This window comes from Podarcis erhardii (assembly GCF_964252035.2).
Source record: "Podarcis erhardii genome assembly, chromosome: 16".
Lineage (NCBI taxonomy): Eukaryota > Metazoa > Chordata > Lepidosauria > Squamata > Lacertidae > Podarcis > Podarcis erhardii.
In genome coordinates this window covers 37147085-37173354 of record NC_138514.1, presented here as the reverse complement: position 1 = coordinate 37173354, position 26270 = coordinate 37147085, and the positions used below count along the sequence as shown (strand labels likewise).

The following is a 26270-nucleotide window of genomic DNA, read 5'->3' as shown; positions in this document are numbered from 1 at the left end:
TGCTTAGCACCGTACTGGATAAAACCCAGCTGATTAAATAGATTATATATATATATATAATTTCTGGTGCTGTTATTGTTGAATTCCTGGAGATGTTTTATAGGAATCGATGCAAAACATGAAATGAAATCAACGAATGCCCCACTACTACCCTGTGTCACGTAGGTTAGGGGCCGCCCCCTTGACTGAGCAGGGAGGACCCAGAAACCCAGTGCACAGGAGTCAGGATCCAGCCTGAAAAGGAAGGCAAGTCCTGGAGGACGAGGTTAGTGGGAGACACACCAAACACATGCACACTCCGAGGCTAAGGCGACCCATGCCGTCCATCCGCTGCCAGCATGCAGGGAAGAAGAACCTGGACATCCTTCCGGTTGGGTAAGCTGAGCTGTCGTTGATCCAGGATAAGGCACAAATCCAGTCTGGAGGGCCTCCCACCCCTCCCCCTTGTTAGAGGTTAGTCAGGAACGCCGTGCTCACACCTGGCACACAACTGCCTCCATGCCACCTGCCTTAGTCGCTCTCCGGGCGATACAGGTACTTCATCATCAGGCTGTCCACTTCCTTCCTGCGCTGCTTCTCCTCCTTCTTGAGCTGCTTGTTGGACTTCCCGGCCTCGGGGCCCTCCCTGGAAACGTCCTCCCCTTCAGAGCCCGGGCCTGCACGCTTGGGGCCCTTCTTGACACTGGAGTTGCTGCGATAAGAGACGGTGGAGCCCGACGAGCCGCTGGAAGAGGATTCCGAGGACCCCGAGCGCGAGCGCTGCTTCTTCTTCTTCTTGGACTTCTTTTTGGACTTCTTGGAGCGCTTCTTGGAGCTCTTCCGCTGCCGCTCCGGGGAAGAGGACGAAGAGGAGGAGGAAGAGGACTCGCTGGAGCTCCTCCTCCGGCTCTTGCCCTTTGTGCCGTGAGGCCTGGAGAAATCCAAGGCCGAGGCTGACCTGCGCAGGCTGCTGGCCGGGTGCTCGGCCGAGTGCTCCGCCAGGACGGCACTCTTGGTGCTCCGCACGCTCTTCCTGTCGTCGTCGCCATCCGAGTCAGGATCCAGGCTGGAACGCTTGAACTTGACGGGCTTGTAGCTCAGCACTTCGTTGATGGCCGCCTCCAGGTCCGGGTCCAGGTAGCTGCGGTGGCTGACGGGCCGGATGTCGGGATCCTCTGCCTGAAGCTCATCCGCGGCGGAGCTGCGGGGCCGCGGGGGCACTGAGAGGCTGCGGGAAAGGGAGTGCTGGCTGTAGAGGGAGAAGGAGTCGCTGGGGGCAATGCTGGCTGCGTCGTCCAGCTGGGAGTGGCCCATGGAGAGGCGGGAGCCCGGGCGGCTGTAGGAAGGGCTGAGGTCGTCCAGGCGGGAGGTGCTCCGCCGCAAGCTGCCTGGGCTGGAGAGAGCAAAGCTGAGGGATGACCTGGCGTCCTGCTCCCGGGAATCCAGGCCGCTCCAGGAGGCCCCGCCGTGACTCATGGGAGCGGACAGAACTGAGGTCTTGTCAAACTCCGCAGCCGAGATGGACCAGCGTTTCTCCAAGCCCTTGTGGCAGAGCTGGCCGCTGGCTTCAGAGAAGGGCTGGGAGAGGACCGAGCCCCTTTCGTCCAGGTCGTCCACCACTCTGGTGGGCTTCTTCCACGAGGCGACAGAGCTGCTGTCGTCCAGGCCGCTGGCCCCCGAGTTGCGCTTGGCCTTGCGGAAGGAGCGGGTGGGGGAGGCCGGGCGCTCGCTCAGGGTGGAGAAGAGGGTTTCCTCGTCCCCTTTGCCCCCGATGGAGTCCTTGAGGTTGCCCCGCTTCCTGTAGCTTAGGGAGCTCATGACGGAGGCGGGCCTCTCGTCAGCCTCCTTGCCCTCTTTAGCAAGTGAGTTCAGGGCGGTTCTGACGGGGCAGGTGGAAGGGAGCAAGGGAGAGCACAGAAAGAGAGAGACAGTAAGTTCAAGGGTTGGGGTACGGATAGGAGAATAAGCGTGAGTGTGTGGGTGTGGGGGAGAGAGAGAGAGAGAGAGAGAGAGAGAGAGAGAGAGAGGGAAGGAAGAAGAAGAGTGGGAGAGGTTGACTGAGCATGTGGGAGGGGGAAAGGGAGAGAAAGAAGATCCAGAAAGAAAACAGCCCAACACTGTGTCTGCGAAAGAATTAACTTCACAGGAAGCATCATGCAAATGAAGGCATTGTTCTACACCATTGCTTCCCCCCTTCCCCCCCCCCCGGAAAAAAAGCCGCTATTGATTTCAATTAATTTTGTTGTCAACTACCTGAAAAACGCTGGCGGCACGTAACAATTGATTCCCAGCATTGGCAAAAAGGGGGCATTATCTTCCATAACAAAATGTTTTACATCCATGCCGAAGAATAAATTAAACCAATTAAGAGTGTGCCTCAGATCTTCCTCTGCTTGGCACATGGCACGTGTGGGTGGCTTTGGGGGAAGGAAGGAAGGGGGAGGGGAGGAGTGTGTTTGGGGGGGTAGCAGGGGGGCTGAATCCCCAAAGTGGGAAATGGCTCTGACGCAAACGCCCAATCTGATCCCCGCTAGCAGGTGCTTGCTTAAGGAGTGCGCTGGGATTGGGGTGGGCAAGGTCCACTAGCGCCGCTCCTGCCACCCTTTCTGCACCCGCTCAGCTGCAGGCATGGGGAGGGGGTCAGGGAGGGGCTTCTCAACCCCCACCCCACCCCAGGGAGGGATCATCGTCTCCCCTGCCACTTCGGAGGAACACAAAAGGCCCTTGTAACACCCGCAGGCAGGCAGGCAGGCAGGCAGGCAGGCAGGCACCCTCGGCTCAGCCCGCGCCATCAGCATCAGGCTGCCGCGGCTCAGTGCGGCTGGTTGCCATGGCAACAGGTGTCCTATAAATAGCCCGTCTGGTTCCTGGTCACTTCCAAAGACTCTGAGTGAGGGGAGAGGAAGGGGAGGGAGAGGGCTGGCGACTGGCTGGCTGGGCCGCTCCAGCAAGGCACCCTCTTCAGTAGCCAACAGACAGATAGCCACTGACCCCCTTCCAGTGGCCTGAGCGTGTGGAATGGAGGTGGAATAAGGAGGACAGGGTGGTGGAGAGAGGATTGCCTTCAGTTTGTGCTCTTGAGGGTTCAGGAACTTGCAGAGGGAAGGGGAAAGGGGGACGGGCTCGTGGCCAAGGCTGCAGAGACCCCTCTGCCCCGGCCTTAGTCACTACAGCTGCGCTCTGCCCTCGGCAGCCAGAGGCAGCACGACTTCTGAACACCACAGGAGGGGAGAGTGCTCTTGTGCTGAGAGTCCTGGATGACCCTTCTTTCCTGAAGGCTTTTTCCCATCTGGTTTGGGAGGCCCCCGACTGACTCCAGCTACAAAAGCTGAGGCTGCTGAATGGAATCCTGGGTTGCTTTAGATCTCCTTGTGATTTATACAGAAACTGTTCCATATGGTTATGTATTTTTTAATGTTTCATTTTGTTTTCATTACTTTTGGTATGTTGCAGTCATGTGTTTTCCCCCGTGTTGTAAGCTGCCGTAAGCATGGTTTGAACTGTGGAAAGGTGGCTTACAAATAAAGTTATGCATGCATGTATGCTCAAATCTTGCTTGTGGATTTCCCACTGGGGCATCTGGTGGGTCCCTGTGGGAACAGAAGGCTGGACTGGGTGGCCTGAACCAGCAGGGCTCTTCCTATGTTCTTACGCCCCCCAGGCGCCCCTTCCTGGCCTACTTGACATTCTCCCCAAGAGAGGTGGGTGCAGAGGAAGGAAGGCACTGGAACCCTTGGGATGACGCTCACCCACTCCCAAGTAAAGTGGGGTTTGAGAATGCCTGCAAGGAAAATGTGTGTGTGTGTGAAGTTTCAGGAGATGTCTGGCCAAGCTCCAGGGGCCCCAGAAGTGGCCCAGGGGAAGACGAAAGGGATCCATTCCATCAGCCACAGCTAACTGCAGTTTGGGATCCCATCTCCTCACTCACTGCCTGGAGTCTCTGGACAGAGAGAGAAATTCTCTTCCTGGGAACCCACCTGCAAGAATCCTTTCCCAGAAGAAGGCCCCATATGCAGACAGAAAGTGGATGCTGGGAACAGGATGCATTGCACCAACTCAATTCCAGTGGTGAGGAGGTGGGTAAAAGCAGCAGGAGGAGGAGGAATGGAGGCTGGGAAGGGGAGGGAAGTCCTCCCAGGCCTCATAATGCTAACCTGCTGCTCTTCAGGCTGCCGTCCTCGGAGACCGTCTTGGAAGACCCCTTGTTCTTGGACAGCCATGACTTGACACCATCCACACGGTCCTCGAGCTCAGAATCGACGTCCGAGTCGCCCTCGCTGGAACAGGAGGGAAAAGGGCGGCATCAGAACTGTCCTTCCCAGGGCAGGTGCCAGGATCGCATTCGACATGCACAACAAAGGGACTTAGGAGGGCCAGCCAAGAAAGAGTTAATCGGCAGTCGAGGAGGAGGGACCCGCCCCCAAACCTCACCTGGACTAGAACAGGGTGCCACATGCTGATGAAGGGGACTGGGGTTTAAAAGTCCTTTGGAACACCCTCCTGACCTTGGCCAAGGCCAGAGAGAAAGGTTAACTCCACTGCTGAAAGGGTAAGTGCTGGAAATCGTAAGTGGGGAGAATTGCTGTAAAGAGGCACCTGGTAGGCCTCTGTGAGAACCAGATGCTGGACTAGAGAGGCCCCCTTTGGCCTGATCCAGCAGCCAGGCTCTCTTATGCTGGATGCAGGCTTCACCTCCTGTAGTCTGCACACACACAACTTTCAGCCCTCGGGTCAAGAAGGTTTTCAAAACAGCTCAAAAGCCTACGGGGCCTTCTTTGCCAGAGGTGAAGGCAGGAGGAGGGTGCAGGATAGTCTTTCCCACCCTGGCACCCCTCCAGATGTTTCAAAACCTCCTCCTGATGCACCTTTGACTCTCTGGGGGAGGAAAAACTGGCGTCTCTGGCAGCTTAAACAAAGCTGCACCTGGAAAGGGCCCAACCTGGTCAAATGTCAGGGGCATGGGAGAGAGGGCTGGTGAGGTTTGTGCGCCTGCGCCATTCTCCATCCCTGAAATGTGTTTTAAAGAAGAACGTCGCATGCCCACTGGCCTGGAGAGCTGGAGAGAGACAGAGACGGAGACGTCTGTGCTATGCTGAGATCCATCACCCTACCCTGCGGAGAAGGAGACAGCCGACAGCCTCTTGAGCCTCTCTGTGGGTAACTGCCGAGCTGCCTTCAAGGGTCTCCAACCGTCAGCTTCAAGTTATTTTTCTACGCCACGATGTCATTCCCGATTCTCACAATATGCTCCTGCCTTTGAGGATCTGCTTAGAGCAGTGCGCCTAGGAGACCTACGATGGTGCTCAGGCAGGCAGCAAGCACAGTTCTTCTTACCAACTGGCTTAGTGCTTAGGATCTGAAGCTCACTGGTGTGACCTTGGGCCAGTCACTGCCTCTCTCAGCCTAAGCTACCTCACAGGGTTGTTGTGGGGCTTATTAGAGTGGGGAGAGAACTACGTACACCATCACAAGCTCTTTGGAAGAAAACATGGGATATAAATGCAGTAAAATAAACCAACCAGCCAACCCTGGATGACCTCAGGCTACCTGACAGTGGCACCCCTTTCTCCCCCCCCCCCCACCGCAGTCAAATCCACCCCCCACAAAACCCACTTATTCCAAAAGGCCTCTCTCACCCCACTGCAGCCTCCAACCACAATGAAGTTAAAAGGGTGTATTTCTATTTGGCTTCTCCCTTCTCCATTCCTGGAGGCTGTAGTTTGTTGAGGAGGCTAAGAAATTTCTGTTTGCATTCACAAGGAGCATACGTACACACACACACATCCCGTAGGATCCCTACAGGGCCAGAGATTCCCAGCAGAAAAATTAGCCATGTTTGCACCAAACTCCCATGTCTTTGGAGGAAAAGGAGCCGTATCAGATAAGCCGGTATAAATAAGCCACCTCCAACCCCCACCCCTTGCTCGTTCATATCATAGAGATATTTCCCACAGGGGAGGCTCAGAACAGGACTGTGCAGGGAAAATTGAGGATGTTGTAGAGGGGACGAAAGGGAAGAATCTACAAAACGGTGAGAAAGAGAGAGACCCCTCAAGGCAAGGTACATCCGAGAGGGCAGGCCCATTAAACCTTCAAATCCCCCAAGAGCTGGCTAACGAAAAGAGTCAAAGGCTCGTTCCTCTGCCAATACGATGAGTTCAGCTCATTAAAAGAAAGGGGGAGGGGAAACCTCATAACACCTTTCCTCTCCATCCACCCCAGCCCAGACTCCTGGCATCCATCTCCTCCCCCCACCCCAGCAGCCCATTGCCAGTTGAATTACGGGCCTGAAAAGATAATAAATGGTAGAGACAGCAGGCAGATGTTAAGGAGAGGGAGGAAAGGGGGATATTGCAGAGCTGCTGGGGACAGGAAAGGGGAGCAAAGCTTCCTTTCTTGCAGCCCTCCACCTCCTCCTCTGCCAGAGCATCAGATTAAGGCAATGGCGGGGAAGAGCTACACTCCGCTGTCCCCTGGTAAACTGGGAGTTTAGCGGGCCCCAAACAGCAGCTACTCGGCTGGGCAAAGATTTATGGCCGCAAGCGAGCCGAAACACCCCCCCCCCCCGCCACAGGGTAGCGAGGCCTGATTTATATGGGCACGTAAACGCAGCCCCCATCCTGCTTAAAGTCTCTAAATTTATAGGCAGCGTCCATAAGTGTATTGATTGCCTAGAGCACGGAAAAGCACAGTTGTGCGTGGGTTTTAAGGGGGGGGGGACACAGGAACTATTCCTACACATTTAGAGCCATCCCCGTATAAATCTCTCCTCTAATACAGGGGCTGTTTACCGCTTTCATTAGGATTACGGCAATAACAAGTGCGTTTACGAGCAGATCGGGGTGTTATTTCTCATTCCCACCTCGCTGGGCTCAATAACTCTTTGCCTGGTTTTTCAGGGAGCTAAGTGGAACGACCGTGGGGGAACACCCCCGCCCCTCCCACTAAACCCCCCCCCCCAGGAAACTTTGCAGGAACAGCCTCTACATCTCCCCCTCTTAATGGATATCTAATGTGAACTTAAAAATGAACGCTATTCTTCATTTCCTCCATCGAGGGAAGAGCATGGCAACGGGCAAGCATCTCTCCTGAATCCGAATCTCCCTTGTTAAATTCAAAGCAACGAAGTCCCCTTGATTAACCCAACATCTCCCTCTCTGGGAATAAATGCCAGGAGACAGGGTGTTTTTGGGTTTGTTTTGTTTGCTCGGGAGAAAGAAACAAACCGCAAAGAAATCTAAGGAGCCCCGTAAACAAACTCAGGGGGGCAGCTGAGATTTTAAATTGTTGGAATTAAACCTCCTGTCAAAGGCAATTTATGTCCAGGCTGGCGTTCCATTAGTTAACTGGGATCCAAATCACCGGGGAACGAACAAACGCAGACTGAACTGTGGGGGACATTAATTGTGTGTGACAACAAGGCTCTAGCGGCCCTCTATCACTGCTACACAAGATTACATTTATCATTAGCCCGTATAGATCCTGCCACAGCCACAGCCAAGCCCATCTTCGGCTCGGGGAGAAAAGAGGCTCTGCCATCACAGCCATCGCAGCAGGAGAGCCAGGATCCTGGGCTCAGAGAGAAGTCACGGGGCGGCACGCAGAATTTTGTCCGGGTTGTTGGAATTTTTGGCTGCTCTCTATCCTATGATGAGCAGAGTTATTCCAGGTATCAAAAACTCCTGATGCTCAAAAGCATCTTCCCGGTGGAAGTCTCTGCCCCCCTCCCCCCTTTCCAAGCTCCTAAAGCGAGGCAGTAAAGCAATCAAAAAGAAGGCTGAAGAAGCCCACCCACCCATTTAGCACACGATTCTCCACAAGGCTGCACCTCCCTACAGTGCCAGCAACAATCTCATACCTCCACAGTTGGAGGCAGCCAGCTTCTGAATACCAGCTGCTGGAAAGCCCAGGAGGGGAGAGGGCTCTTGTGCTCAGATCCTGTTTGCCATGGGGGCCCCTGGATGGCCACTGTGAGAACAGGATGTTAGACCAGCAAGCTCTTTTGAGGTTCTCTCAGGACTATCTCACCCACTAGGTAGCCTCACACCCGGTGGAACCACCCAACGTGGGGGTCACAGCCAATGCCCTTCTATGCAATCGGTCTGCCTGCAAAGATTCTGCAGTGGCCACACAGAACAATTTTGAAGCGTTTGCTCAAAAATGTTGTGTGTGTAATGCCAGGAGACCTGGTGGGCTGGATCCTCAATGCATCCACTGCCCACGGGGGGGGGGGGGCACTTGGACAGGTGTGCCCACTGGGAGAATCACCAGAATTCACCATAACGACAGGTGATCCAACAAAAGAACTGGGGGGGGGGGAGAACTGAAGGAAAGAATTGGAGGAGGACTGTGCCTCTGCGGTACAGAGCATCTGCTTTGCGTGGTGAAGGTCCCTCGTGCAATCTCCACGTAGGCCTGGGAGAAAGACTCACTGCGTGAAAGGGCTGCTGCCAGTCAGTGTAGACAATACTGAGCTAGATGGATCTGACTATACAAAATTATGACAGCTTCCTTTGCTCCTGTTTAAATCAACCCTTTTTTTCAGAACGAGGGCTGTCAGAAGCAGTGCGTCCTGTTCCGCCGCCTTGCGTGTTCCACAAGCACTCGAGGGATTTCAGGCAAGATCTTGCCCCAAATGGCCACGATCTCACTCCAAATCAGCACTGACGAGAGCACTGCTTCTCTGGGTGATCAACTCGGGAGCTTCTGCAGCCTGAGGCAGTGCCTATTCGCTGGATCGGCCCTGAGGACTAGAATCTTACTTTATCTCGGGGGGGGGGGGGACATATATGGAGACAATACTCTCCCCCTCCAGGATCAGAAACCAAGCAAGGCTCGACCCAGCAACCCCTTCTTCACACACAAATTCCTCCCCTCCCATCCTACGATTAGTTTCCCATTTGGGACACAGCAAACACAGAGTTAGAGCATACCAGGCCAATGCGCACGCAAGGAAGGGGGGGCATGCAACTACATTGTGGGGGGTGGGGGAGGCCCTTTGGCCCCCCACCTCCCCTCCGTGGCATGCTTGAGGTTAGAAGTAACAAAGGGGTTACTAGAAACCAAGGGAGAGAAACTCATCCTCACAGCTTATTCCTGCGCTTCTGGAACTTTGTCACCATATCCTGCAAACTGGAGAACGGGGGGAGGGAGGGGGGAATGGGAGGGGGAGAAAACAGGCAAAATAAACACCACAGGAAGGCGGGACAGGGACGAGGGAGAAGGGAAGATGGGCAACCAGAAACGAGAAGCATAGCTGGGGAGAGAAGAGCGTAACAGGGGGATTCGCTCATAGAATCGTAGAGCTGGAAGGGACCCGAGGGACGTCCAGGCCAACCTCCTGCAAAGCAGGAAGCTAAAGACTTCCTGACATGCAACCTCTGTTTGAAAGGAGAGTCCATCCCCTTTTGAGGTAGACCATTCCACTGTAAAACAGCTCTTACCATCAAAAAGTTCTTCCTGATGTTTAGTCGGAATCTCATTTCTTGTCATTTGAACCCATTGGTATGGGTCCTCCCCTCGGGAGCAGCAGAAAACAATCTTGACCTTAGATAATTGAAGATGGCCATGACACCTCCTCTCACTCCCCTCTTCTCCAAGCTAAACATGCCCATCTCTTTCAACTGCTCTCCGCAATAGTTTTTGATGGGAACTACAATGGCACTGAAAATACCCGGATGTAGCCAATGCCAGCCCTCCTGAAGAGCGGGCCCACGGAAAACAATTTATATTGGCTCAATAAAATTATACGGGTTGCATCCAACTCAGTGTAGACCCAGTGAAATTAATGGGCAAGGCTAACTGGGCCCATTAATTTCAAGGGGTCTACTCTGAGTACAGCTTAGTGGGATACAACCCTATGCTTCTTTTCTTTTTTCCTTAAAAAAAGGATACCCAGGTTATAATAATTACCCACTACTGTATTTTATGTTTCCCAACAACAACTATTTTTTTTTAGCGTGTAATTACAATAAGTATCAAAATCTGTTGAGGATTTAATCATCATCATCTGATTTTGTTACTCACTTTACCTTGCCCAGGGCAACCCAAAGTGACTTACAAGCCAAAGTGACTTGCTAAGCCCAGGTGGCTTAAAAGGTGTTCGGAAGATGAGCTTATTCCACAACCATTGGTGATAATAGCTCCACGGAGCCTCTGTGTCCAAGGGCAGTCTACCTCTGGCTGTCCACAGCCATCACGCCCCGCTTGGGAGCTTCCCAGAGGTAACTGCTTAGCCACCTCTTGCCTCGGGCCCATGGTGGAGAACATGGTGCCCCCCAACTGGGGCTGGACTTCAGCTGCCAGCAGCCAGCACAGCCAATGGCCTGGAATGGCAGGAGCTGCATGACGCCTGCAGGTTCCCCACCCCGACAAGAGGATTTTGCTTAATGCTCTTATGTGAGCCAAGGGCTACGCAGTGATGCCTAGAAGGACAGCTCATTTGGTTGCTCCCGGTCCCCACCCATCGCCTACCTGTTGATGAGTTCCTCGTTGTCATCACTCTCCATCTCGTCCTCAATGGCAGCCTGCAGGTCACCGATCCGCTTGAAGGCCAGCTTCAGGTCTGACTGCAAGCTCTGGTTCGCAGCTTCTAAGCTCTCCAGATCCATCTCCTGGAAAAGGAGGAGAGAAGAGAGAATGACTCTGGGAGGCTAACAGGGACCTTGCAGATGCCGCTGTGCCGTTCTCCCCCACACATGCAAGTGGCCCATGCTGCTGCTGCTGCTGCTGGCAACCCAGCTCTCTAGTCTGTACAAGTAGTAGTGGAGGGAGGCAAACCTCTTGCCCATCACTAGCAAGTGTTCCTGCAGGGGTGTCCCAGCAGGGTGGGGCTCCATCAGTTTGCATGGAGCAATGGTGAAGCCAAGGGTCTTGCCCTAACCAAGTGTGCACCCAAGAACAGGGGGTGGAGGAAGAAACTGTTAGATCTCTGCAATAGTTCTGCAAGACCAGCCTGTTGGCTCAAGCCCATGGCCCATCTAGTCCAGCCTCCTGTTCTCACAGTGGCCAGCCAGATGCCCATGGGAACCCTGCAAGCAGAATCAAAGGCAAGGGCAACTCTCCCCTCCTGCTGTTTCCAGCAACTGGTATTCAGAAGCACTGCTGCCTCCAACTGTGGAGGCAGGCAGAGTCATCATGGCTAGGAGCCATCGATAGCCCTCTCCCCCTCCATGAAGGTGTCCAATCCCCTCTTGAAGCCATTCATCAAGTTGGTGGCCATCACTGCCTCCTGAGGGAGGGAGTTCCACAGTTTAACTATGCGCTGAGTGAAGGAGGTCCTTTTTATATCAAGGATTTCTGACTCCCAACCATTTAACAACAATGGTGTGTTTTTCCTTCCCACTCCTAAATTAGCCTGCCAAAATGAAGAAAGCTAGGAAAGGCTGGAAGGAGGTGGAGGAACCAGGAGAGGCTTCTCTTTTAGATGGAACGCCTGCGAGTTCATTTCTGGTTCTCAAAACACTGCTGGAAATTCTTAACCCTGCAATTACCTTGGACATAAATTTGCACTTGCGTAGACAGCTTAGCCCAGTTGGGGGGACAGTGGAAGGGCTCAGCTCCATCCCAGACCCTCCAGTTTGCACCTGGCTCGGCCCCACCTCCCCCACAACTACTTTGCATTTGGCTCTGATTGGTGGGCTTCGCTGGGGGTGCTAGCTAGAATAAAAATACACAGAGCAGGGAGGGAAGGAGAGGGAGGGAAAGGGAGGGAGGGTGGTGGAAAACCTGCCTTTGAGAGACTGGGTGGAACAGGAAGAGGATTCATGGTGAGCCATGAGAAGCCAGGAGTGGTCTAATGAATGGAGGGGGCTGCAGCAGGTGTAGAGCAGCCGAGGGTCCACTTCTGTTTAAGGAGGACATTGACAAGCTGGAAGGTGTGCAGAGGAGGGTGATCAGGATGATGAAGCGTCTGGAAAGCAAGCCTTATGGGGAACGGTTGAGGGAGGTGGGTCTGTTTAGCCTTAAGAAGACTGAGAGGTGATGGGATAGCCATCTTCCAATATCTAAAGTTCTGTCACATGGAAGATGGAGCAAGCTTGTTTTCTGCTGCTCCAGAGAGAAGGATCCAAACCAACGGATTCAAATGACGAGAAAGGAGAGTCTGACTTAACATTAGGAAGGACTTTCTGATGGTGAGAACCATTCCCTAGTGCAACAAACTCCCTTGGAAGGTAGCAGACTCTCCTTCATGGGATGGTTTTAAGGAGAAGTCAGGTGGTCACCTGCCAGGGATCCTTTTGCTGTGATTCCTGCATTGCAGAGGGTTGGATTAGCTGTCCCCTTAGGGTACCTTCCACCCCTACTACTCCATAACTCTGTTCCAGCAATGCAATGGGCAAGGCGGACGTCCCCCCAAAAGCCACACACACGCTTCCCCCTCCATACCAGTTCGTGCTTCTTGCGACTGGCCTCTGCCTCCTTCTTTGCCAGCTCAGCCATCTCCTCCTTGGTGTCCCGCAGCTGGCGCTGCAACCGCTTGTTCTGCTCCTTCTCTCGGTTCTCAGCCGCCGTGCGCTGGTCGCGCTCCTCCGTCAGCTTCTCCATGTTCTCCTTCAGGCGGGTGGCCAAGCTCTGGGCAGAGCGGGCAAGGGGAGACAGAGGGGTTTAGAAAGCAGTCTTTTATACCAGGTTAGGCTACTGGGGACATTTAGTCCAGTGTTGTCTACACTGACTGACAGCAGCTCTTTGGGGTCCCAGGTGAAGAAGAGGAGCCTGGCTGCAGCTGGATCAGGCCAAAGAGGAAACATCTAGTCCAGCATCCTGTTATCCCAGTGGCCAACCAGATGCTCGCAATGGGAAGCCCACAAGGCAGACCTGAGCACAGCAGCAGCGTTCTCCCCAGAAACTGGTATTCAGAGGCATTAATGCCACCTGATGATGGACAGTGGAGGCAGAACACAGCCCTGCTGGCCAGCAGCCAGTGATAACCTTATTCCCCTCTGTGGATTTGTCTAATCCTTTATAAGAACATCAGAACAAACCTGTTGCATCAGGCCAATGGGGGGTCCACATAGTCCAGAACTCTCTTCTCACAGTGGCCAGCCAGATGACCCAGTGGGAAGCCCACGAGCAAGACCTGAGCACAAGAGCACTCGACCTGTGACTCCCAGAAACTGGTACAGTGGTACCTCTGGATGCGAACAGAATCCATTCCAGAGGTCGCGATTCGCCGCTTCCGCGCATGATGTCATTTTGAGCATCTGCGCATGCGTGAGTGGCGAAACCCGGAAGTAATGTGTTCCGTTACTTCCAGGTCGCCGCAGAGCGCAACCCGAAAACGCTCAACCTGAAGCAACTTCAACCTGAGGTATGACTGTATTCAGAGGCATTAATGCCCCCAACAGTGGAGGAAGCAAATAACCATCGTGACCAGTAACCAATTTTAGGCCCATTCATAGAGAGAGATAAGACTACTCCCTTTACAAGAGTCCTGCTGGATCAGGCCAATCTACTCCAGCCTCTTGGCCAACCAGATGCTCCAGGGAGGAGCCCACAAGCAAGACCCAAGCACAAGAGCACTCTACCTGTGATTCACAGGTATTCAGAGGCAGTGGAGGTAGGATATAGTCCTTCACACAGCGCATGGTTGAACTATGGAACCTGCTCCCACAGAAGGTAGTGATGGCCACCAGCTTGGATGGCCTGGGAAATGGACAGATTCACGGAGGAGAGGGCTATTGATGGCTACTAGCCATCAATACTAGCTTTGGTCTTGAATACCAGTGGCTGGAAGCCACTGGAGGGAAGAAAGCTCTTGTGCTTACGCTCTGCTTGCAGGTTTCCCACAACAGACGCCTGTGCTGCCACTGAGAGGAGAAGAGAAAGCTGGACTAGATGGGACCCCTTTGGCCTGATTCTCCTTATGTTCTTATGGTTCACTGTAGGCTGGTATCAGGATAGCACAAAAACAAGTTGAAACGAGGCACCTCCCTGACCTCTCCACCCTTGAGAAGGGGTGAAGGTACCCCCACCGTCTCCCCGCTCCATGGCAGGTGAAGATGAGACAGCCGCAACGTGCAAGGGCTGGTGCATCAATATTCATCTGCTGCACATAATGGCAGCAGACAGCGGCAATTACCGGGGCCGGAGCTCAGGAATAAGCGTTGCCCAATCGCTCCCCGCCGAGCACTAATGGAACAAACGAACCCGGCACTATGAATTTACATGAGGGGGGGCGGGAGGGAGAACTGGCTCGAGGGGGAGGGAGAGAGCGGAGGAAAGAGCAAGGGGGCGGCTGAGGAGTTGCGCCAGAGAGAGAGAGAGAGAGAGAGAGAGAGAGAGGAGAGAGAAACTTTTTTCCCCAGGCGTGGGTAGAATAATCAGGGGGGCTTTGGTGAATTGGAAAAATAGATTTAACTTTGTGTGAAGTAATTACAGCATGTAATGTAGGGAGAAAAATAGATTCCATCCTTTCAAGGCAGCCGAGTGCCGTCCCCTGCATATTTATGGGGCTGGGGGGGGAGGGGGTGTAGAGAGGGGAGGAAGAGAAGGGGGAAGCGAATAATGGTACAGAAATATTAAGAGGGAACTCTAAAGCTTCTCAGCTCCCTCGGCGGGAAAAGGAGCTGCGACGGTAGAATATCAAGCAGGGCACTTAACAGGTGCAAGCAGAAGCAGAGAGACAGAGACCAGCCTCCCCAAGGTGGCATTTGTAGGGCCAAGGACGTGGGGGGCAGGAGCAGGAGATTTACTTGCCAGCTGAGGCCAGGGCTATGGGGGAAGAGGACAGCAGGAGACTGATTATTTGTAATTCACAGACCAAACACACCTCTCTCTTTTGCTCTCTGCTCTCCCTGACTCTTGCAGCCCACAGATGCTTTGAATTTTGCACCTCCCACCTTTCTCTCTGCTGCCCTTTTGTCTCGCGCAGGCTCCCACCCACCCCAGCCAATCTGCTTCCCTGAAAACAGCTCCCTCCCACCTCAAGGCATTAGAATGCTTGCGCACATGCTGTGACATCACAGCAACTGAGCCAATAGGGGGAGGGGGGGCAAGTTTTTCACTCATCAAAGACCGAGGAGGAAGAGGCGTGAGTTAGGGGGCAGGCATTCCTCACACGGGAACCAGAAGGAGGTACACACATGTACACACCACAGCAGCTGTGGAGAGTTCTGTGCCTGTAGAAATCAATGCTTTCCTTTTAAAATACTCGGCTGGGGAAAGAGCAGGGCTCTGCTTTCTTGCATTTCAAAAAGGGGAGACGTGGCAATTTGCACGCTGGGTGCATTCCCCCCTTCACAAGTAGTTGCAGGAGATGTATGTCTTGTTCTTGGTGGTTTTGCATTTTGGCCCAAACCACGTAGCGCAAGGCACCACATCCTATCCTGAGGAATGAGCACAGCTCCGGATTGGAGGTGGGGGGAGAGACGGAAGGAAGGGGAATTGAGCAAGGCACCCAGAAAGGACTTAGTGACTGGAGACTCTCTAAAGACTCCCTTGGAATCTATCTGATGTGATTTTAAAGTTCTGCATGGACTTTTAAGCGCTTCTTCCCACTTTCAGGGGCAGCTCAGAACACAAGACTCTGTTCCAGATAATCTGACTCCAAGAGAGAGCGCAGCCCACGCAGCTTTGCCCCAGCGCCATCTGAGGGAATGAGAGCACAGCAAGAAGCAAACCTTTTGGAGACGGGTCTGAGCTGCCCTGGGGAGATATTTCGCTTCCTAGGGTCTGCTAGCCCAGGACCCGCTTGCCTACGACGAACTCCACCGCACTAAGCAAACCCTGCTGCTAAGGATGCTCTGCCGGCTCCAGAAAACCCTTTCCCCAGCTCCAGATTCCTCACCTCAAGGCGCTTCACTTGCGTCCTCTCGAACTCCAGCCGCGTCTCCAGCTCGCGGATCTTGGCCTCCTGCCTGCTGACCAGGGACTTGTCTACCATGGACTGCTCGACAAACTCCAGCTGGCTCTGGAGGCCTTGTAGCTGGAAATGAAGAAGGAAGGGGCTGTCACTCATGGTGGTGGATGGTGAAAAGGGAAGCACAGCCCTGCGAGGGGTTAAGAGGGAGAGGGGCAGCTGACTCCCCCCCCCAACACCCCCCCCCCCAGTGCCTACCTTCTCCTGGAGCTCTTGCTTCTCTTTGTGGGCTTCCTCCAGCTGTGACTGAAGGTCATTGATCTGGGCCAGGTCCCGGGAGGCCTGGAGAGAACAGAGGATTTAGAAGCCAGCACTGGCAAAGCTGAGTCCCAGAGATTTCCACCACCAACACCTCCCTGTTAAGAGTCTCCTGCCAAATCCCCTAAAGAATGTAACTTATCATCTCTAGCTAATAATTATTTTAGCTGTGCAATAATATATTTTATTCCGTTTTGTGCATTTTGCAATGCCTTTGGCTAGACAAAACAAGCAAACTATACAATTGAAACAGGACAGTCCCTACCCTCAGGCTTACAATATTAAAACAAAAACAAAAAAACCACAATATGCAAGGTAAAAGGGACAGGGAGGGAAGAGGGAAATCAAAACTCAGTTGCCAATTTCTAAAGAGTTGTTCCTATACTGACCACCTGTAATGTTTAGCAACCACAACTGCTGTCTGCAGGAGTTACAAGCAAACTCTCATGAATCTCTCTGAGGTGACGGTTAGGGGAGGGGGTTTCAGGGTGGGGTGGGCAGAGAGGATGCAGTGAAAGCATCTGCAAAACTGGGGCAGTGGTAGTGGTGGGGGAGGGGGGAGGGGGAGGGGGAGGGGCTCACCTGAGCGACAGCTGCCTTGTGCTTCTTCATGAGCTCGTTCATGTCCTCCTGATCCTCTTCCAGGCGGCTCTGCACCTCGTTCTTCTCCCGCTGCAAACGGCTCAGCTGCTCTTCCAGCTGGGGAGAGGAGAAGTTCAGGAGTGAAGGGTGAGCTGGTGTCTAAGGACTCCTAAGGTTTCATACCCTGCCAGAAGGATCCAGCAAACCAGAGCTGGGAACTCTCTTAACTCAAAGGCTGGCAAGTGATGGCAGGTGAACCTCTCTCTGCCCTCATTTGCTGGGGAGCATGGTCTCTTGCAGACCAGCTTTGGAGGAGATGACACTGAAGGCAGATGGTAACATCCTGAGAGCAATGAAGTCGGGTTGGAAGTGCCCTTACTCAGTTCAATCTAAAAGGCAGCTTCGCCTCCCCAGGGGCCAAGCTCTGAAAACTGGGTCTGCAAGGTGGATGGGGAACCTAGCTGTGCTTGGCATCGGTTGGCTAGTGCCCATGCCATCTCCAAGAAACCACACACAAACTTCCAGGCAGTTTTTGTACTTCTGAGCATTCTAGTTTGGGGGGGGGGGAGAGGTAGAATAGGGAACATTATATGAAGAAATAAAGGCGTCAATGATCAGAGACCACTGATGTGCCAGACCTCATAGCACGAAGGATTACTTAAATCAGTGGGAGGAGATGATGGTTGGGGGTGCTTACCGCTCCCTTGGCCTTGGATAGGTCATCTATCTGCAGGTGCAGGTCCTCAATCTCCACCTCCATGGACTTGCGAGCCTTGACAGCAGCCGCGCACGTGAACTCTGACTCCTCCAACTGCAGCAAGAGCCCCCATGTCCCAAGGGGGTAGCGACAATTAGGACAACAGCCACTCACTCCCAAACCTTGCCTGTCAGCCTTCCAGCAAAGCCCCCTCATTGACACCCCTAGGAGCCTGCCTGGGTGCTAAGATCCTCAGGGAAGAACCTTCTCTCGGTCCCACGAACAAGAGAGACATGGCTGTTGGTGACACAAGAGACAAGGAGCCTTTCCTGTGGCTTGCTCCCCTACTGTGGAGTTCCCTCCCAAGAGAGTTCAGACTGGCTCCCTCCTTGCTAACCTTCTGCTGGCAGGCCTTTTTAGGCAGGCCTTTGAAAACTAAGGAGCAGATGAGGCTGGTCACTGGGCTCCCGTAAGGGCAAAGTGTATTTTGACTGCTGGCCCTAAGCATTTCCTGATGTATCCTAATTATTGTTTTTAGGAGAAAAGGATATCAATGCACTTAATAATAAAACAGTGATATTATTCCCCTTGGGTGTCCAGGCCTGGTTCTGCCTCTTGAGCTGGTGGTATTTTGAGGTCTTCCCAGGCACTAAAACCAAAAGCCTTTCTCGCAGGGACCCTGCAAAAACCAAGCGTGGCCTTTGGCCAGATGTTCAGTAAACTTGTAGGAGTTTTATTTCGTTTTAGTCAATTATACTGTGGCTTCAACTTTCCGTATGTTTTAAATTATAGCCGATTTTTGTGTGTGTGATAATTATTTTATCTGTTTTTGTGAACCGCATCTAGTTTTTTCCTAAAGCAGTGTATGAATTTTTTGAACAAAATAATAAATAAGAGCCGGTCTGAGTGGAGAATGATGAAAACCTTTGCAGGGCCAACAGCTGCACAGGACTGTTGGGTCCATCCAGCTCAGTATTGTCTCCTGAGTCTACTGTCTATTGTCTACCCTTCTGATAGAGTTCCATTCATTTCTCTACCTGCTCCCCCCACGCCACCCCCATTCCCAGCCCCCTCTCCCAGCACCTGGTTCTTCAGCTGCGCAATCTCCCGCTTGCTGGGGGCGTTGTTCTTCAGATGGTCAAGCATGACCTGAGCGTCAGAGAGGAGAGCCTTGGTACGCTTCAGATCCTTGCGCAGACGCTTCTCCGTCTCAAAGTCCCGCTGGCTGACCTGGAGGGTTGCAGGGAGGAATAGGAGAGGTGTGAAGAGGAAAGGGCGAGAGGTGGTTCTGCTACAGCAGCCCTCGCCCACCCTCTCTTCCCCTGCTCCCGCCATCGTCCGTACCTGGTCGCTGACGGCCGACAGTTTCCCTTCCAGGTCCCTCTTCTCCCGCAGCACCTTCTGCTTCTCCTCGTACTCCTCCTCCAGCTGCATCTCCATCTGCTTCAGCTGTGGGTACACAAAGCAAGGAGAGGGGTCCTGAGGGGGTCTTCCTTGGTGGACCTGGGGAGGCTGCTGCTGGCAGCCTGGGGGTCATTTCCAGTTCTATGTAGCTCTCCAAGGGAGGAATAGGGGGCCTTCCTAATGACTTCCAGTCTTCCTTAACAAACTACAGCTCCCAGAATTCTTTGGGGGAAGCCATGATGGTTTAAAGTGGTATCATGGCACTTTATAGCACAGGTGTATTCCTCTTGGAAGCTTAAAAAAGCACAGCAAGGTGGAAGCAAGTCCTGCTTCCATGTCCTCAGCACCTGGTTTTCAGAGGTATACATACGGCCTCCAAACAGGGAACAGAATGTCACATGAACACAAAAGTTCAAAACATTTCAGAATTTGTAATACCTTGGTGCATGAATGCATTTTCCTAGTAGTGATGTATGGAAGTGAGAGCTGGACCATAAAGAAGGCTGATCGCCGAAGAATGGATGCTTTTGAATTATGGTGCAGGAGGAGACTCTTGAGAGTCCCATGGACTGCAAGATGATCAAACCTCTCCATTCTTAAGGAAATCAGCCCTGAGTGCTCACTGGAAGGACAGATCCTGAAGCTGAGGCTCCAAGACTTTGGCCACCTCATGAGAAGAGAAGACTCCTTGGAAAAGACCCTGATGTTGGGAAAGATGGAGGGCACAAGGAGAAGGGGACGACGAAGGACAAGATGGTTGGGCAGTGTTCTCGAAGCTATGAACAGGAGTTTGACCAAACTGCGGGAGGCAGTGGAAGACAGAAGTGTCTGGCGTGCTCTGGTCCAGGGGGTCATGAAGAGTCGGACATGACTAAACGACTAAACAGCAACAACAAATGAATGGATGGATGGATGGAAAAACCGTGGGCAGCATTAAGAGGGGAGACCTCCTCACAGCCAAGGGGGAGGGCCCTTTAGTGACCCTAGGTCCCAGCCATGTGGGAAGCAGACCACCCCCTGGAGAGGAGGCCAAACGATTCCCCCAGCTGCATCCCCTGCACACAGGGCCATGACTAAGAGCTGCTTGCCTGCAGCAGTCTCTCAAGAGGAGCGAGCTCAGGAAAATGTTCATTTAGATAATTGCAGGTTCGTGCTGGCCAGGGCTGTGTCACTCGGCTAATGGGATCAGCGTAGGCAGAGAGGAAATCACGCTGTGGGGGAAGAGTGACTGATCACACTGGTCAGGGCCAGGAAGGGTTTGGCTGGACAGAGAGACCAAAGGCAGGAGGACTGGAAGGGCACAAAACTATCCATCAAAGCAGCACAGAGGCCTGAGCCCTTCTTGGCCATCATTAGCACTTTATATCTAAAAAGTAGGGGGAGGGGGAGAGGGAAGGAAGTAGGAGACCCCAGCCTGCTTGGGTTGCAATTTCTCAAAAGCATGGACCTCTCCTCCCAGATGTCTCAGGGGTGAAATAAATGCACTCTGCATGTGGTCGAAGGCACTCTCTGCAAACTATTCATACTTTGCGTGTTCCAGGACAGAACCATGGCACGGAAAACCAGCTCCACAGCCTGGCCCAGATTCAAATTTTGCTTCAGCTTATTCAGCAGCCTCCTAGTACTTTTATTATTATTTATTATGTTTATTAGTCGCTTGTTACTCTCTGAGCCACTGACATTTAGAAGCATAAACATATTATACCATAGTGAAAAAGAAAGAAATGGATCATATAAAACCACTGAGGGTGGTATGCAACAGCAGGCCTCTTGAAGTTAATGGCCATTAGGTTAATTAGGTTCATTCATTTCCAAGTATCTACTCTGAGTAAAACTTAGCTGGTTACAACCCTACAATTGGAAAGAAGAGACTTTATCTCCAATCACAGCAGCAAGTGCTCACATCAGAGCTGATCTGACAAGTGACTGACAGGTGGGTGTGACATAGACAATAAGACCTTGTTACCCCCACAACACCCCCACAACAACCACTAAGACTAGAATCATCTCTTTTTTTTTTTTTTTATAATAATTTTTATTGATTTTACAACATAAACAAAAAACAAACAAACATAATGCGACTTCCCCAAACCTCCCCTTCACTGCATCCAAATTTCAAAATTTTTAGCAATTCTTCATCCCATTTTTATATTTAATTCTCTTTAAAAAGAGTTTCTACTTTATAAATTTCGATTTATAGCTGTAATTCTTTGTGTCCAATCCCCTGACATCTTAACATTCCGAAATTTTACAACAATTTTTAAGATAGATTTTAAATTTTTTCCAGTCCTCCTCCACTGTCTCTTTCCTCTGGTCACGGATTCTGCCGGTCATCTCTGCCAGTCCCATAAATTCAGTCACCTTGGTCTGCCATTCTTCCAGAGTAGGTAATTCTTTAGTCTTCCAATACTTCGCCAAAAGGATTCTTGCTGCGGTTGTTGCGTACATAAAAAAGGTCCTATCTTTCTTTGGTACCAATTGGCCGACCATGCCCAGGAGAAAAGCCTCCGGTTTCTTTACAAATGTCCACTTAAGGATTTTCTTAATTTCATTATAGATCATTTCCCAGTAGGCCTTAATCTTTGGGCAGGTCCACCAAAGGTGATAAAAGGTTCCTTCACATTCATTACACTTCCAGCAATTGTTATTGGGCAAATGATATATCTTTGCAAGCTTGACTGGGGTCATGTACCACCTATAGATCATTTTCATTATGTTCTCTTTCAGGGCACTACATGCCGTAAATTTAATACCTGTGGTCCATAACTGCTCCCAGTCAGCAAACATAATATCATGACCAATATCTTGTGCCCACTTAATCATGGCTGATTTAACCGTTTCATCTTGTGTATTCCATTTTAGCAGCAGATTATACATTCTAGACAAATTCTTAGTATTGGGTTCTAGCAATTCTGTTTCTAACTTTGACCTCTCCTTCTGAAATCCTAGTTTTCTATCCTGCTTAAAAGTTTCATTAATCTGGTAGTAATGTAACCAATCTCGGACTTTAGGTTTCAATTTCTCAAAACTCTGTAGTTTCAACTTTTCACCATCATATTCTATAATTTCACAATATTTTGGCCAGTCTGTATCCATGTTCAATCTTTTTACCGCCTTAGCTTCCATTGGTGACAGCCACCTGGGGGTTTTACTTTCAAACAAATCTTTATATCGATTCCATACATTATACAATGCTTTCCTAATAATATGATTTTTAAAATTTCTGTGTACCTTTACCTTGTCATACCATAAATATGCATGCCAACCAAAACTATTATCATAACCTTCCAAGTCCAGAATGTCTGTATTCTCAAGAAGTAGCCATGGTTTCAGCCAGCAAAAAGCTGCTGCTTCATAATAAAGTTTTAAGTCCGGCAGGGCAAAGCCCCCTCTATCCTTTGCATCAGTCAAAATCTTGAATTTAATTCTGGGTTTTTTGCCCTGCCAGACAAATTTAGATATATCTTTCTGCCACTTCTTGAAACAGTCCATCTTATCTAAAATTTGCAATGTCTGGAACAAAAACAACAATCTCGGCAATACATTCATCTTAATTACAGCAATTCGGCCTAACAAGGAAAGTCTCAATCTTGACCATATATCGAAATCTTTCTTCACTTCAGCCCAGCATTTCTCATAGTTATCTTTAAATAAGTTCACATTCTTAGATGTTAAATTCACCCCCAGATATTTTACCTTTTTAGTAATTTCCAAACCAGTTTCTCTTTGAAAACTATCTTTTTCCCCCACCGTAAGATTTTTTTCCAACACCTTTGTCTTGTGTTTATTCAATTTAAAACCTGCTACCTGACCAAATATTTCAATAAGTTCCAGAACTCTTTTTGTACTAGTTTCTGGCTGTTGTAATGTCAAAACTAAGTCATCTGCAAATGCTCTTAGCTTATAATGTTTAGTTCCGACCTGTATACCTTTAACCAGCTGGTCTCTTCTAATCATATTAAGGAAAACCTCCAGTACCGATATAAACAATAGAGAGGAAATTGGGCATCCCTGTCGTGTCCCTTTCTCTATTGGAATTTCATCCATAACCATACCATTTACAATAAGTTTGGCCTTTTGCTCGGAATAAATTGCACTTATACCATTTTCAAAGTTCTTGCCTACCCCCATTCCTTGGAGATTCCTCTTCATAAAGCTCCAACAAATATTGTCAAAGGCTTTCTCTGCGTCCACAAAAATCAAAACAGCTTTTCTATTTATATCAGTTTCCAAAAGTTCTAGAATATCTATAATATTCCTCACATTGTCTGACAATTGCCTGCCTGGTAGAAAGCCTGTTTGGTCCCTGTGAATCTCCTCTAACAAAACTTTTTTGAATCTTTTTGCTAGAATGTCTGCAAAAATTTTATAATCCACATTCAAAAGTGATATAGGGCGGTAATTCTTAACTTGATGTTTCTCAGTTTCTGTCTTTGGTATAAGTGAGATGAATGCTTCCTTCCACGATTCGGGAGCCTTTTTCCCCTCCAAAATTTGATTGCAGACTTCTTTCAGTGGTTGTATTAACCAGTCCTTCAATACTTTATAATATCTCGCAGTTAGTCCATCTGGTCCTGGTGATTTTCCCAGCTTGATATCCTGGATGGCACTCTCTATTTCTTGATCTGTAATTTTCTCATTTAAACTCCTTCTGTTGTTTTCAGAAATTTTTGATAGTCCGTATTTTCCAATAAATTCTTCTATCTCCTGTTCATTTTTTGGCCCTTGTTTGTATAATTTCTTAAAGAAACTTTGAAAACAATTACTTATCTCATTTGGTTTATTAATAGACTTCCCGTCTACTTCGAGTGATGTCACTGTATTCAGTTTTTGTCTCTTTTTCAGTTGCCAAGACAGTAGCTTCCCACATTTATCTGCAGACTCAAAAGTCTTTTGTCTCATTTGTTTAATTTTCCATTCTATTTCCTGGTTCATCAATTCCATATATTGTGTTTGATAGAATTTTATTTCTCTTAATATCTCCTGGGATTTAGGCTTAGATCTCAGTTTCTTCTCCCCTTCTTTTATTAGATTCCAAATTTTCTCTTTCTTCTCATTCTGTTTTTTCCTCTTTATTGAATTCTGTTGTATTAGGAAGCCACGCATCACGGCTTTACTTGCGTCCCAAATGATTCTTTTTTCTGTATCTGATCTCAAATTGATCTCGAAGTAGTCTTTAAGTGTTTTTTGGGCCTTTTTGCAAATTTCCTCATCTCCAAAGAGGGTGTCATTCATTCTCCATCTAAAGGTTCCAGCTGTTGTCAGTTTCATTTCCATCTTGACAGCGTTGTGGTCAGAGCAGGTCTTTGGGCAGATTTCTGTTTTTTTAACCTTTGATGCCAGATTACTAGAAATCCATATTTGATCAATTCTAGTCCATGTCATTTTTGCTTCAGAGAAGAAGGTCCCCTCCCTTTCCAGAGGGTTCCTAGTTCTCCAAATATCAATCAGATCCATAGTGTCAGTCAGGTCAAAAAAAGTCTTTGGTAGTCTTCCATCGTTCGATATTGTTTGTCTTTGGGCCTTATCCATATTTGTAGAGACGACTCCATTCATGTCACCCATCATTATAATTTTAAAGTCCAAAAAGTCCATTAAAGTCTCATGCAACTTCTTGAAGAATTCAGCCTTCCCCTCATTTGGTGCATAAACTCCAACAATCAATATTTTTTCTCCATGAATTTGGATTTCCACTGCCAGGTATCTTCCTTGGTCATCCTTAAAGATCAATTTTGGTTCAAATTTTTCCTTGACATAAATCACAACTCCTCTTTTCTTGACTCTATCTGATGATATAAATTCTTGTCCTAATCTCTTGTTTGTTAAAAGTTTTCTATGTATCCTGGCAATGTGGGTTTCTTGTAAACAGATTACATCTAGATGTTCCTTCTTTAATAAATGAAATACTTGGCCCCTTTTTCGAGGGTGGTTCAAACCATTGCAGTTCCAACTGAAGAGTTGCAGAGACATTTTGGTTACTGGGTAGATCTTCCACCGACTGCACCAAGTTGTTGTTCCTCCTCGGTCGGTGCTCGGTTCAGTCCAAAAGATAGATTTGAGATGTCCGGTACTTCCTCCTCACTGACAGTTCCTTTCTGAAGATCCTCTTGATTTCTTTCCAAAAAGAACTCTTTATCCTGGTTTGTTTTTATTTTAATTTTCTTCCCTTTGAAGCTAAAGGACAGCCCTTGTGGAAATTCCCACCTGAATGGGATATTATTCTTCTTAAGTAGATCAACTAGTTCTTTAAATTGAGATCTGACCTCCAAAAAATATTTAGGAATATCCTTGAAGATTTGAATCTGAGAAGACTAGAATCATCTCAGACCACCAAAGACCAGGGGAAAGAGGTTAAATCTTTACCTGGCACCAAAACAGTGTCTGCTGCTAAGTTGCCGTGTGTGTGCTTGTGTTTAAAATCAATCAATCAATCAATAAAATGACTGACAGCGGCTCTCCGGAATTTCAGGAGGAAAGGGTTTCAGTTGAGGGGCTCCCTGGCTCACAGCTTGGTTTTCCAAACCGAGGTCTCTGTCTCTGTCTCTCTCAACTCCAGAGTCAGGCAGAAAGGCTTTGCTAAATGAAATGAAAACTCAGCCTTGCTGATGACCTGAAGGCAAAATCCATACTTAGCTTCTTGAAAAGGGTAGAATCAGAGCTGGTGGTGGTGGTGATAAGGGACCTTTTGAACGAGGGCCTTCCCCCAAAAGACCTTAACGCCCCCCCTGGCTTCAGGAAAACAGCCATAACACACTTAAATGGAATAATTCTGCAAACATCCTCGTTTTCTGCCTCCCTCAGGAGATGAATGCTTCCCGGTATTGACTTGTCCTCCAAGTGTGAAATTTCATGATTTATTAATTTTCAGAGAGAAAGAGAGATGCACCTTGACTCTCAGCCAGGAAGTGCCCAACTGAAATGCTTCCTCCAAGCCAAAGCATGCTCCCAACCTCTGCCTCCCTTCGCCCTTCTCTGCAGCCAAGGATAATTACACTGACCAGATTGTTCTTAAGGATCGCTGAGATGGTTTATGTATGTGCAAAATGCAGGGCTATATACATGCAAAGTGCTGCATTTATGTTCTAATGTTTTTCATCTGTGTGTGCCTTGTTCTAAGGCGAAGGAGGGTGGGGATGTTAAACAGCTGCCTGGTATGTAGCAGGAATTCAGAACCAGGAAACGGGAGGGGAACTTGCCTTGCGCCACAGTCACTTCCTGCTGACAGCCACCCTGGAGCTTGGGCTCCTGCCCTGCTAACTGGGAACAGAGGCTGATCCCCTGCAGCTCCCAGGAAGCAGCATATTTCATTTCAAGGCCTTGCTGTGATGCGGAAGAAGCAGGGCCCAGAGGACACCCAGAAGAGGCTTCACATGGCAGCAAGTGCCCCGTTACTTATAGGGGTGTGTAAGGTAAGTCTCATGGAAATGCCTCAGCAACCCAGGGGCTTCTTTCTATCAAGTGCTACTCCTACCCACTGAAAACCCACATGGT

General features: G+C 50.0%; 1 protein-coding gene across 18 annotated transcripts in view; it reads right to left on the bottom strand.

Annotated features, from left to right (window-relative positions):
• MYO18A (myosin XVIIIA) overlaps positions 1-26270 on the bottom strand; it is a 148339-nt gene that overhangs the window by 7601 nt on the left and 114468 nt on the right. For 13 of the 18 annotated variants that reach the window (XM_081844027.1, XM_081844028.1, XM_081844012.1 and 10 more), the window contains 11 exons: positions 18720-18824; positions 18459-18605; positions 17376-17489; positions 16679-16795; positions 16037-16120; positions 15767-15904; positions 12367-12552; positions 10453-10592; positions 9067-9111; positions 4134-4256; positions 510-1858 (listed from right to left, as the gene is read on the bottom strand). In XM_081844027.1, the coding sequence (XP_081700153.1) occupies positions 511-1858; positions 4134-4256; positions 9067-9111; positions 10453-10592; positions 12367-12552; positions 15767-15904; positions 16037-16120; positions 16679-16795; positions 17376-17489; positions 18459-18605; positions 18720-18824 (2547 nt within the window). In that variant the 3' untranslated portion in view covers position 510. The remainder of the gene's footprint in view (positions 1-509; positions 1859-4133; positions 4257-9066; positions 9112-10452; positions 10593-12366; positions 12553-15766; positions 15905-16036; positions 16121-16678; positions 16796-17375; positions 17490-18458; positions 18606-18719; positions 18825-26270) is intronic. The other 5 variants (XM_081844015.1, XM_081844022.1, XM_081844024.1 and 2 more) reach the window with 3 other exon arrangements.